A 14,128-nucleotide genomic window follows, 5' to 3' on the forward strand; every position below is an offset into this window, starting at 1 on the left:
AGTAGTACTTGAATGACAGAGTTTTGGTATGATCTATCTATATTATGATTATGATTATTATTATTATTATTATTATTATGACACTAGTAAATCAGACAGTCAGCTCAAGAAAACCGCCATACTACATAAAGACTATGATGGCCGATTTCGAAACACTGGCTGCGTCCGAAAACCTAGGTAGCTGTCTTGCTGCCTCGCTGTCTTATAAGAGAATGACTTGTACGGCAGCATTTGTACATGAAGGTACCTCACGAAACTGATTTCGGACAGACTTCTGAGGCAGCGTAATAGTTTAATGATCTACAGCAATTTGGTGTTTGCAAACAGCGATGACGTTTTTTGTGGGCGGAGCCTAGCTGGTTGCAGAAAATGACAGTTGAGCAGTAGAAGTCTATGGAAGCCACTAAATAAAAGAATAAAAAAAGTTAATTTCGAGTTTAATATCTCACAATTCTGACTTTTGTTTCTCGCAAATCTGAGTTTACATCTCACATTTCTTACAAAGAAAAACATAATTGTGAGATATACTCGTTATTCTGTCTTTTCTGAATTGCAATTTATCCCGCAAATCTGACTTTTTCCCCCTCAGAATTGTGAAATAAACTCACAATTGCGAGTTATAAAGTCCGAACTGGGAGTAATAAACACGCAAATGCAAGAAAAAAAAAGTCAGAATTGTGAAATAAAAATTATGTTTAAAAGTTATCTATGTAAAATATTATAGGTTTAAATTATTTTAATTATAATTATTTCATGCTGTAACTGCTATGTATGTGTATCCTCTGAACTGCATATGTGAATATTATGTAGACTTACTGTTTACATCAAATTCCTGCTTTAATAGTAGACTAATCCTTGCAGGTGTCATCAGTCCAGTCTGTGAAACGTCTCTGTTTATCTTCAAAGGACGTTTTCAACGATGGTTTTCTTTAAAAATGAAGACTATATTTTTTGCATTCCGATTCCAACATCCAGAGGCACAACAAAACATTTTTCTCTTATTCTGTGGATTTTGCACATTTTCCTTCAATTGCTACCGCTATTTTTCTGCAACCAGTATATAAACCAGCATTTTACAGTTTTCGGACGCAGCCATCGCTTCATGAAGCTCCGAAGTTTCATGAATCTTTTGTTTCGAATCAGTGATTCGGAGCGTGTATCAAACTGCCAAAGTCACGTGATTTTAGTAAACGAGGCTTCGTTACGTCATCACTGTTTCGAAACATTTCAAAACAGTTCGAAATTTCAATGGTCCAGTTTTGTTGCATTTGCACTGTTCTGACCACTAGGGGGTCACCGTGGAGACGGGTGTCAGATTGTTTTGAAGCCTCGAATCATTACGGCACATTTGATTCAACTGCTTCAGTGTTTCATGAAGCCTCGATCTGACCATCACTAATAAATACCTGCCAGACTTCAAGTTCACACCGTTCAAAGCAGGTGATCAATCTTCACTTCTCTGAAGTGCTTCAGTGTTTACTAAATCTTCTTCAATAGTGGTCAAAAGAACAGTCATTTTAGGTGCTTTTCTTTTTTCCAGCCATCAAGGAGACCAGTGATTGGTTCACGGCTAATTATGACATCACCCGTGAATGAAGATCTTCACATCTCATTGGCTGTGAGAGTCTGAACAATGCTGCAAACCAATGTTTGATCAAACACTTTGAACAACCCTTAATTTTTACAAAGACAAAATCATTAGCTCTCTTATGTTTATTTCAAAAATCTGTACTGTTTGGTGCTCTTCTGTTTTTACTGGTCTGTCAATCAGGGTTTGTTTTCTAATGATCTGTACTGTATATTTTAATAATATACACTCATGTTTAAAATAACCTAATGATGTTTGATGTGCTTTTCTATATGCAGAATTTTATGGATATTTTAAGGGTTCCCAAATACATGTTAAATTTTTTTGCAGTATTCATTTCATTTTTAGCATCATGTTTCCAGATGATTTTTATTCAAAACCATGTCATTAAGATAAGTGTGATTTTAAGCAAGAAGTTCTGCACCAGGCGTGTCCAACCCTACACCTTAATTAGCTGGTTCAGGTGTGTTTAATTGGGGTTGGAGCTGAAATCTGCAGGATGGTAGCTCTCCAAGAGCACTACACTACAGGGTTAGTGTGATATTCTTTAGCGCAGAAGAATATGAAGACGAAGAGATACTGTATATTTGATCTGTCTTTATTTACAGAAGTCTACACTGGAACAGATGAGTGGGATCTTCTACCAAGCCCGGGCAACAACAACTCTTTGCTAACTCTGAGAGGTAAGACCACTTGTTGTACAAGTACACCCTCTAATGGTCACACTCCCAAATAACATTATTCTGCTCCTCCACACACAGGGACAGATTCATGCATAGGTATTCTAGGCATGTGCTCCCATGCTCGCTCGTTCAGGGGGGATGTTTTTAATATAACTTCTACATACTTGAGGGTGAGTAAATTATGAGATCATTTTCATTTTTGCCAATTTAATAGTTCCATATCAGCACTGTGTTAAAGGATTAGTTCACTTTTGAATGAAAATTTCCTGATAATTTACTCATCCCCATGTCATCCAAGATGTTTATGTCTTTCTTTCTTCCTTTCTTCAGTCGAAAAGAAATTAAGGTTTTTGAGGAAAACATTCCAGGATTTTTCTCCATATAGTGGACTTCACTGGGGTTTAACGGGTTGAAGGTTCAAAAAGTACCACGGCAGGGCGAAAAACTTAATCTAATTTTCTCCTCCAACATGAAAATCATCCGATATCGTTGTTTTACCTTTTTTTTTTCGTACATCATAAAAACATTGGAAATGTTTCCTGATAATATTCACTTTAGGATTTAACAAAAGTTCTTTGAATTTTTTTTTTTTTTTTTTTTTTGAGCATGCAAATGACAACAATCACAGCTTTGTCTAATTATCCCCATATTGATCCCCATGATGTCTTCTCCATATACACAATTATTTTAAATAAACCCCCAGGAGTAAATTTTAGCTTTGTGGTTGATCAATTTAAACACTTGTAATTCCATTTTTTTGTAATTGTTGTGATAAGTTTGCGAAATTGAAATAAACCTTGTAAAAGTGCTGCAGAGTTGCTAATTTCACCATGTTTCTAATCATATAAAGCATTGTGTTTTGCAGAAAAAGATGAAGAAGATTTACAGGCATTAATTCAAAAACATAAACATTTCTCATTGTGTTTTAATTCTGTCTGGTTGAAGTTATGCAGGCTATTAAAGGACTAGCCCACTTTTAAAAACACGTTTCCTGATAAATTTACTCACCCCCATGTCATCCAAGATGTTCATGTCTTTCTTTCGTCAGTCGAAAAGAAATGAAGGTTTTTGAGGAAAAAAACCTTATTCTCCTTACAGTGGATTTCAATGGCTACCAACAGATTGAAGGTCATAATTACAGTTTCAGTGCAGCTTCAAGGGCTTTAAACGATACCAGATGAGTAATAAGGGTCTTATCTAGCAAATCGATCGGTCATTTTCTAAAAAAATACAACCGTTTATGCTTTATAAACAAAATATCGCCTTGAACGTACTTTCCGCTTCCGCATTCTTCATAACGCTTACGCTGAATGTTCTACGCCTTCCCTATTCTACTTCCGGAACGAACGCGGCGCCAGTTTCGTTTTTTTCCGTAAGTTGAAATCCACTGTAAGGAGAATAATCCTGGAATGTTTTCCTCAAAAACCTTCATTTCTTTTCGACTGACGAAAGAAAGACATGAACATCTTGGATGACATGGGGGTGAGTAAATTTATCAGGAAAAGTGTATTTAAAAGTGGACTAATCCTTTAACTAAGAAAGCAACAGGGAATGACAAATCTGAGATCACAACTGAAATTTTATTATGCCACCACAGATACTGCACAATTATACAAATTATCAAATTAACCTATTTTAAAAGACCATCAAAGCAAAACCAAAGTAGCCTATATAATTAAAATAAACAAACACACAGATTTGATGGCTGTTTACTCATTTACTCTGAGCCTATCCTAACAATAGGCCACTGGCAAATCAGTGGCTGTAATCATTCAATTATATCACATGACACAAACTATTGCGCATACATAAACAGTTATTTAAAAAGGAAGCTTAACTTCATTGGACACTGAAATGCAATTAAGTTACCGAAAACTTAAAAAACGTTTTTTCAATAGCACTAGCTTGTGCTGTGGAAGGGAAGCAGTCCATGAATTTAAAGGCCCATTTAAGTGCCTTGCATTATTCAATGTGTCGATGTAATTTCCATTAAAACAGGAAGACAGGGTAGCTTCTCCCCTTTTTTTAAAAAAAAAAAATGGCCAATAGCGTTTCGTTTATATCACAGCTCAGCCAGAGCCATTGAATTTGGTAAAGCCTCATTTCACAGCCACAGTCTAATAGATTCCCCACTGGCGTGGCACCAACATGAAACCAGACTTCATTCACCCCAATGGAAAGCATATTCAGAATCGTTCCCTATCCCCTATATAGTGCACTATGTGCCATTCACCATGTCGAAAATAGTAAATGTGACCGATTTCAGCCAAAATATCCTTCAATTTTGTTTTCATGGGGACTTTAATAAATGCATTTGAAAACGCAGCATTAGTAACTGCATGACTGTAAAATGTATGTCTTTAAGAAACACTTCAAGAGAGGTAAGACGGCATTGTTCAATGATTTTGTCTTCATATAGATTATTAAGGGCTGTTTAAGTGGTTTGATCAATCATTGGTTTCCAGCATTGAACCGTGATCAAACTCCCCACAGCCAATGAGATGTGAAGATCTTCATTTACGGGCGATGTCATAATTGGCCACAAACCAATCACTCGTCTCCTTGATAGCTGGAAAAAAAAGAAAAGCACCTATGAAAAATCTTTTTTTGACTACTAGTGAAGAAGATTTATTAAATGCTGAAGCTCTTCAGAGAAGTGAAGATTGATCACCTGCTTTGAACGGTGTGAACTTGAAGTCTGGCAGGTATTTGCGTAGTTTGGCGTTACTGGCGGTTTTCTTGAATTGACCGTCTGCTTTACTAGTGTCATACTGAGAGCGGTTAGTTAAGGGTTAAAGGATTAATTCACACCAAAAGGAAAACTCATTTAAGGACTACTTTTATGATGCTTTTTGAAGCTCAACACACAGCTCAATCTGGAAAGTCTGCAAACTACCTTATGCAGATTGAGAAGTTAATTGTTTGAGTGTGAAAGGATACAATCACGTCACCTTTGAACCCCAACGCTTCAACCACGGTGTCTGCAGCGTCCTTTATGGACAACTCATCCTCCTCTCCAACTAGAGAGAAACAAATTTTATATTTCAGATTCATTTAGATTCAGATTTCTTTCCATCCTGTGACTTCCTGAGTTAATTCTCAATCAAAATGTCTCTGTGTTTTATTCAGCTACAGAGATCGCTGGATGTCTTTGTCCATTTCACGGATTTCCAGGAACATATGACTCCTATGAGTCTCACCTGTGGACTTACTATGCGAGGGCGTCGAGAATGAATGAAACATAAATTGCATGTGAGTTTAGCACTCCATAATGCTCACATGGTCCTATTTTGGTTAAAAATAGCTGCATAGAGCTGCATGCTGTGACTGCTTATGAAGGTGCAAAACTGACACCTACTGTACGTTGGGATGCCAACCAGGTACTGCCACTTGAAATATTACAGTTATCACCAATACACCAGTATACTGCGACACCCCTAATTAACATCATAGCGATATTTCATTTTTAAAATATCACAGCTATCGTCAAATCCGGTATATCGTGACACCCCTAGTCAGGGGCAGTTCTTTGATCTTCAAGGGGGTTTTAGCCCTTTGTGAGAATGTGTAGCAAGAGACCATTTCCTAAGAGGTGCCTCTCTGTAAATTGGCACCACTGTCTATAATACTATAAAGTAAAAAATACCCTACCAGTACTTAAATTAATAGTACTTAAGTCAATACAAACACTTTATAAATTATATAATGTCTTTCTGCAGTACAGTTCAAACTGATACACATTTACACTACTATTTGACTTACAGAAAATTGTCTTATTATTAACAAGTATTACTGTTAACTAGCTCAAAAACAAAAATATGGACCTAGGACTCAACACTAAGGATTTTTCTGATTGGCTCAGCAAAAACTAATACTAGCCTAACTAATATAAAGATCAAACATTAAAGACATTAATAAAATAACAAATAAACAACTTACTAGCAATAGGACAAATAAATACAAGAAAACAAAGACATGAATTAAAATATAGCTGCAAGCAGCGATGACGGGCCCAAGCCTCGGTGCCACCGCCACTCCGGTGTCTTAAGAAAACCTATGCATGGCAGGCAACATACAATCTTAATTAAATATAAATCAAATAATGATTTTACAAGATGAGACACTTCCTGTTTCTCTTTTTGTTGTCCTTAATTTAGTCCCTCACCATGGCAACACTGTTCGAGATATTCCATAGTCATTCGCAATTTAGCATCTTCAGTGTCTTTGTTTCATGTTGACCAAGTTTTGTGGCATTTCCGTGAATCTCCTATGAGGATTACTAGCCTTGTTATTCAAAAAAATCCACATTCAAACCAAAATATCTGACTTCCTGTTCGTTGGTGCTAATGACTGTAAAATAAAAAGTTGTCCGGCTTGATGAGATCAATATATGTACTGAGTTTGGTGACTGTAGGTAAGACTAACCCCCTAACTTTTGTCAAAAGGTGGTGTTATAGTGCCCCTCCTCCCCGCCCATTTCTAAGATTTTGCTTATGTCTACTGGCCAACAACTTTGACGTGATGTTGATTTTCATGCAATATGAAGCATGCTAGGAGCCTGAAAAACACCCAAGAATATTATTAAAGTTTGACGTGTTGTCATGGCAACAGTATTTAAGATATTGAGAATCCTTTCACAGGCCCATATCTGCCATGTTTTGACATTATACTGATGAAGTCTGAAGCAAATCGGGTAAAAATAAGAGGGCGATTTCAAAGCATTTTATAAGTGACACTTCCTGATGCCAACTGGTGGCGCTATGACTTTGACTCACAATAGTCGCATCCATGTGATCGGCAACACACAGCTTAAGTTTAATCAAAATCAGTTTATGTATGCAGAAGTTATAACACACTTCCTGTTTCTCTTTTCTTGCCGTTAATTTGTTTCAGCGCCACAGCCAAACCATTTGAGATATCAAAAATTTGCTTGCAATTTAGAATCCTCAATGTCTCGGCTTCATGTTGGTGATCAGATGATTCCCCTAGGAATTCCAGAGCATAGGTTTTTCAAACAACCCAAAATAGCTGACTTCCTGTTGGGTTGACGTATGACTTTGAGTGTGAAAGTTATTTGGCACGATGAGATCTATAGTCATATGAAGTTTGGTTACTGTAGCTGAAAAGGGGTGCGCTACAGAGCCCCTCAAATACAACCATATAAAAGGGTGTGCCAAAGAGCCCCCCTTACAACCCTTCCATAACTTGTGCCCAGCCCTGATGGCCAACGATTCTTATGTGTGTGCAAAGTTTCAAGAGTTTTTGAGCATGTTAAGGTACCCAAAAGTGCCCGAAAGTTCAGGAAAAAAAATGTACCTACGGAAAACATCATGCTGCAACTCCACTCCATGGTGGTTGTCCAGGTTTTTCAGGTCAAACTCCTCCCCTCCATGGACAGGTCTGGCCCAGACCCCGCTGCTTTCAGAGAGCTCTCTGCGCAGCTCTCTAAAGTGCAACAGACTTGGCTCTGCATGCTACAAAGGCAACCGCCCAGGTAATCGGCAGGGCCATGGCCAGCTTAGTGGTGTTGGAGTACCACTTACGGCAGAATTTAACAGAGATTAAGGATGCAGACAAAGCTGCCTCCTCTTATGGGCACTGTGCAAGCAACCTGCGCTCGCTGAGAGCAGTGCATGTGCCAGGCAAGCTGAACCAAGGGGCAGACATGCTGTCCCCGGACAATGTGTCTTCAGGTGAATGGACGCTCCATCCCCACAAAGTTTGCACAATCTGGAGTGTCAGGGAGGACAGACGTTCAGTCCTTCTGGTGGTCCCTCTCTGGAGGAGCCATTCATGGCTCCCCGAGTTGATTCAGCTGCTCACAGCAGGTTCCTAGCCATTTCCCCTGAGAAAGGACCTCCTTTCCCAGGCGAAAGGGATGATTTGGCACCCCCAAACAAAGTTGTTGGCCCTCCATGTCTGGCCCCTCGACAGGAGCCCACAGGCCTCCCCACGAGGGTACTAAGCACTATTTCTGAGGCTAGGGCCCCATCTACTAGATGCCTCTATGCCCTGAAGTGTTCCGCCTCTCCGACTGGTGTGCAGTCCAGGATGAAGACTCAGCTTCCTGTGACTTTTCACTGGTGCTGTCTTTCCTGCAGGAACTGCTGGACAAGGGGCGCACCCCTTTCATGCTCAAAGTTTACATGGTGGCCATAGCAGCAAACCACACTCTTGTGGCCGGCCAGTCTATGGGCAGGAATGACTTCAAGAACATAATTTGTTTCTTAAAGAGGGCCAGAAAGCTGAACCCGCCACACCCCCAACGTGGGACCTGTCTATGGTCCTTGGGGCCCTCAGGGGCCTGCCATTCAAGCCGCTTCACTCGGCCAAGCTGCGGCCCCTTTCACTAAAGGCTGCCCTTCTGCAGTTTCAGTCTGTTTCATTTTAATTTCATTTATTCAACAGGTACATGCTCCTAGTTTCCCCCTGTGTGCCCCCATAAACTTTCGTAAAGAGTCTCTGCCATAGTAACAGTCTCTTGCAATGCATCCATATATAAAGTTGTGTACTCATGGGTATTTTGTCCTCTTCCAACATATTATCTAAAAATATATATATTTATTGACTCCATCCTTGAGATCCTTATTTCAGTGCATTCCTTGTTTAATCGCTGGTTCCCAGCAGGTACAGGATTTTCAAATCGCATGATTTACAAAGTCCATTTTATTGAAGATTCCATACAAGAATCCAGCTCTCAAATTTCCAAAGTGCAACGGAATAATCCAACAATGTCCAAACAAACAAGTGCACTTTGAAAACTGTCTCTACCCACTTGAACCAAGTACACCTGGCTGCGCCTGCAAAATGGGACGTGGCTGCATGTGTAGCTCCGCCCCATACCTACTCTGATTGGCTTGATTGGCTTTCATAGGCATACATGATAAAAAATGTGTTTGTAGTCTATGTAGGATGGAGTATATGTCGTTCAAATCTATATGAACTGAACAGCAGTTTCACAAAGCCTTTATTATAATGCACGGAAGAAGAAAACATTAGCCTGTATCTCGCAATGTCACTGAAATGATTGTTTTGCTAAATTAAGCTGGTCTTTAGGCTAACGCACAAACAACCCCAAAACATTTCAACAAAAATGCATTGGTTGATTATCCACAGCAGTAGGGACATAAAGCACTCAGATTTATGCAAAAAGATCTTCATTTGTGTTCTGAAGATGAATGAAAGTCTGACAGGTTTGGAATGACATGAGGGTGAGTAATTGATGAAAGAATTTTCATTTTTGCGTGAACCGTTCCTTTCAATTTGACACGGGTCGAGTACCTGATAGAATGATGGGCTCCACCTCGTCATACTCCCTCAAAACCCACAGGAACAGACGAGCCAGATCCAGAGAATAGATGAACTGCCGTAGAGGGCGACCTGAACCCCAGACCTCCAGAAGTTTTCCTTCCTCTACAAAACACAAACACATGAAACATGTTTTCCATTGGAACAGAAGTCTAGATCAAGTGTGCTGTGCACAGAAAAGTGAAGCCAAAGCATTTTGATCGCCCCCTGGTGGCTGGCTGCAATAAAGTTTATAAACCCTGCCCTATCTGAATGGGACCTGAACCAAACTAAAAAAAATCTAATTATACTCCTTAACTTGGGCCGGCTCAAGCATTTATGGGGCCCTAAGCAGAATTTTATTTGGGGGCCCCTCGGATAAAATAAACAATCTTTTTATATAAAAAAATACATGTAAATATACAAAACGAACAACATTAAATTAAATACTTAAATAATGACATAAAATGAACAGATCAGATGGACCTGTAACAACATAACAATATTAAATGTATTAACATTAAAGGAATAGTTCACCCAAAAATGAAACTTCTGTCATTTACTCACTTGCATAGTGTAATTTTTATTTTATTTATTTTTATTTATTTATTTATTTATTTTTGGAAACACACTATGTATGTCCTACGCCTTCCCTATTCTATTTACGGGAAAAAATGTAACTGGAGCTGCATTCATTCTGTAAGTAGAATAGGGAAGGCGTATGACATACAGCTAGTGTTGTTTTTGGCGGCCTGTTTTAATTTTAGTTTTAGTCTAGTCTTTGTGTCAAGCTGTCATTTTAGTTTTTATTAGTTTTAGTCACGTTCATATTCATTTTTTTTTTTTTTTCTAGTCTAGTCAAGTTTCAGTCGACTAAAAGTCTGAGCATTTTAGTCTTACTTTAGTCAGAATTATCCATGACTATTTTCATCTAGTTTTAGTCAACGAAAATTGTATTTTAGTTTCTTTTTAGTAATGTAATTCTATTTAACCCAATCAATATATTATAAGTACCTAGTAGTATAGACGAAACCAAAATTCTCTTTTAGCCAAACCCATTTCAAACAAGGTTATCTTATTATAGGTAGGTATACATTTCATAGAACACTTTTTAATTTTTTAGAAAATATAAATTACATTTACATTCAGACATTTTCATGCTGAAAAAACGCTGATAAGACTATATATATATATATATATATATATATATATATATATATATATATATATATATATATATATATATATATATATATATATATATATATATATATAATATTAATAATTTTTTTTTTTTTTTTTTGACATGGAATAACTCAGGAAGGCAATAAGATCAGAGAAAAAATGGCATAAAAAATATAATAAAGTTTATAAATTTTTTCGCAGCTAGATGGCGCCCACGGGCGGTAAACTCTGGTTTAGAGGCACATTTCTGGGATATTTTGGCTTCATTTTTCTATGCTCTAGATCCTTCCAGAAAGTGTACTCACTCTTTGCCAGGTACGTCTTGTGGATCAATCCCGGCAGCACGTGACCGTCCTCAATGTTGAAGTTGTCATGTGGTCCAAAAACATTGGTGGGGATGACGGCGGTGTATCGCCGACCGTACTTCTCAAAACATGACCTAATGGACAAACACACACTGATTTGTTTCTTTCGTTTATGAAAGCTATAAACCAACACATCACCCCCAAATTAAATAATAATAAACATATTTTGACATTATTTTCATCACAACTACACACATTAATCAGTGTCATAAAAATAGTAATTCATTATATACATACAAAAAAACTAAACAGTATTTATTTAAAGGGTTAGTTCATAAAAAAAATGAAAATTCTGTCATTAATTACTCACCCTCATGTCGTTCCACACCTGTAACACATTCGTTCATCTTCAGAACAAATTAAGATATTTTTGATGAAATCTGAGAGGTTTGTTTATCCTCCATAGAAAGCTACGAAATTACCACATTCAAGGTCCAGAAAAGTCGCAAACACTTCGTTAAAACAGTCGACGTGACTACAGTGGTTGAACTTTAATGTTATGAAACGACGAGCAAAAACTAAACAAAAATAACGACTTTATTTAACAAATTCGTCTCTCCACTGTCATTCTATTATGCTATTTATGTTAAAGCGTTGCATCATATTTTAACAATGTTTTTACTACTCTTCTGGACCTTGAATGTGGTAATTTCGTTGCTTTCAATGGAAGAAAAAAACTCTCAGATTTTATCAAAAATATCTTAATTTGTGTTCTGAAGATGAACAAAGGTCTTACAGGTGTGGAACGACATGAGGGTGAGTCATTAATGACAGAATTTTCATTTTTGAGTGAACTAACCCTTTAAATTGCTAAATATTTATTCCAGGTGGTTTTTTTTTTTTGTGTGTGCTGCATTTATTTTATGATTTTATGGAAGAGGATTAGGGCCAAGCAATAATAAAAAACTAAAACCATCTCGAGATTAAAGTTGTTAAATTTCGAGAAAAAACTTGAGATAAAATGTTGAGAATAAAGTCATTAAATTACGAGAAAAAAGTCGTTAAATAACGAGAACAAACTCGTTAAATTTTGAGAAAAAGTCGAGATAAAATGTTGAGAATAAAGTCATTAAATTACGAGAAAAAGCCGTTAAATTACGAGAACAAATTTGTTATTACGAGAATAAATTTGTTAATTTAATGAGTTTATTCTCAACATTTTATCTCGACTTTTTTCTCGTAATTTAATGAGTTTTTTCTCGTAATTTAATGACTTTATTCTCAACATTTTATCTCGACTTTTTTCTCGAAATTTAACGAGTTTTTTTCTTGTATTTTAATTAGTTTATTCTCAACATTTTATCTCAACTTTTTTTCTCGTTATTTAACGACTTTTTTCTTGTAATTTAATGACTTTATTCTCAACATTTTATCTCGACTTTTTTCTCGAAATTTAACGAGTTTTTTCTTGTATTTTAATTAGTTTATTCTCAACATTTTATCTCAACTTTTTTTCTCGTTATTTAACGACTTTTTTCTTGTAATTTAATGACTTTATTCTCAACATTTTATCTCAACTTTTTTCTCGTTATTTAACGACTTTTTTCTCGTAATTTAATGAGTTTATTCTCAACATTTTATCTCGACTTTTTTCTCGAAATTTAACAAGTTTTTTTCTCGTAATTTAACGAGTTTATTCTCAACATTTTATCTCGACTTTTTTCTCGAAATTTAACAACTTTTTTTCTCGTTATTTAACGACTTTTTTCTTGTAATTTAATGACTTTATTCTCAACATTTTATCTCGACTTTTTTCTCGAAATTTAACGAGTTTTTTTCTTGTATTTTAATTAGTTTATTCTCAACATTTTATCTCAACTTTTTTTCTCGTTATTTAACGACTTTTTTCTCGTAATTTAATGAGTTTATTCTCAACATTTTATCTCGAATTTTTTCTCGAAATTTAACAAGTTTTTTTCTCGTAATTTAATGAGTTTATTCTCAACATTTTATCTCAACTTTTTTTCTCGTTATTTAACGACTTTTTTCTTGTAATTTAATGACTTTATTCTCAACATTTTATCTCAACTTTTTTCTCGTTATTTAACGACTTTTTTCTCGTAATTTAATGAGTTTATTCTCAACATTTTATCTCGACTTTTTTCTCGAAATTTAACAAGTTTTTTTCTCGTAATTTAACGAGTTTATTCTCAACATTTTATCTCGACTTTTTTCTCGAAATTTAACAACTTTTTTTCTCGTTATTTAACGACTTTTTTCTTGTAATTTAATGACTTTATTCTCAACATTTTATCTCGACTTTTTTCTCGAAATTTAACGAGTTTTTTTCTTGTATTTTAATTAGTTTATTCTCAACATTTTATCTCAACTTTTTTCTCGTTATTTAACGACTTTTTTCTTGTAATTTAATGACTTTATTCTCAACATTTTATCTCGACTTTTTTCTCGAAATTTAACGAGTTTTTTTCTTGTATTTTAATTAGTTTATTCTCAACATTTTATCTCAACTTTTTTTCTCGTTATTTAACGACTTTTTTCTTGTAATTTAATGACTTTATTCTCAACATTTTATCTCGACTTTTTTCTCGAAATTTAACGAGTTTTTTTCTTGTATTTTAATTAGTTTATTCTCAACATTTTATCTCAACTTTTTTTCTCGTTATTTAACGACTTTTTTCTTGTAATTTAATGACTTTATTCTCAACATTTTATCTCAACTTTTTTTCTCGTTATTTAACGACTTTTTTCTCGTAATTTAATGAGTTTATTCTCAACATTTTATCTCGAATTTTTTCTCGAAATTTAACAAGTTTTTTTCTCGTAATTTAATGAGTTTATTCTCAACATTTTATCTCAACTTTTTTTCTCGTTATTTAACGACTTTTTTCTTGTAATTTAATGACTTTATTCTCAACATTTTATCTCGACTTTTTTCTCGAAATTTAACGAGTTTTTTTCTTGTATTTTAATTAGTTTATTCTCAACATTTTATCTCAACTTTTTTTCTCGTTATTTAACGACTTTTTTCTCGTAATTTAATGAGTTTATTCTCAACATTT

At 35.6% G+C, this 14,128-nt stretch overlaps 1 protein-coding gene across 2 annotated transcripts in view; it reads right to left on the bottom strand.

Annotated features, from left to right (window-relative positions):
- The window catches only part of LOC125278567 (GDP-L-fucose synthase-like), a 45,110-nt gene that overhangs the window by 15,086 nt on the left and 15,896 nt on the right, over positions 1–14,128 (bottom strand). The window contains exons 6-10 of one of the 2 annotated variants that reach the window (XM_048207835.1): positions 11,049–11,182; positions 9,553–9,684; positions 5,212–5,291; positions 4,943–5,042; positions 4,302–4,840 (exon numbers count right to left, since the gene is read on the bottom strand). In XM_048207835.1, the coding sequence (XP_048063792.1) occupies positions 4,785–4,840; positions 4,943–5,042; positions 5,212–5,291; positions 9,553–9,684; positions 11,049–11,182 (502 nt within the window). In that variant the 3' untranslated portion in view covers positions 4,302–4,784. Of the gene's footprint in view, positions 1–4,301; positions 4,841–4,942; positions 5,043–5,211; positions 5,292–9,552; positions 9,685–11,048; positions 11,183–14,128 lie in introns of those variants that run through there. The other variant, XM_048207836.1, reaches the window with a different exon arrangement.

This window comes from Megalobrama amblycephala, linkage group LG11 (genome assembly GCF_018812025.1).
Source record: "Megalobrama amblycephala isolate DHTTF-2021 linkage group LG11, ASM1881202v1, whole genome shotgun sequence".
NCBI lineage: Eukaryota > Metazoa > Chordata > Actinopteri > Cypriniformes > Xenocyprididae > Megalobrama > Megalobrama amblycephala.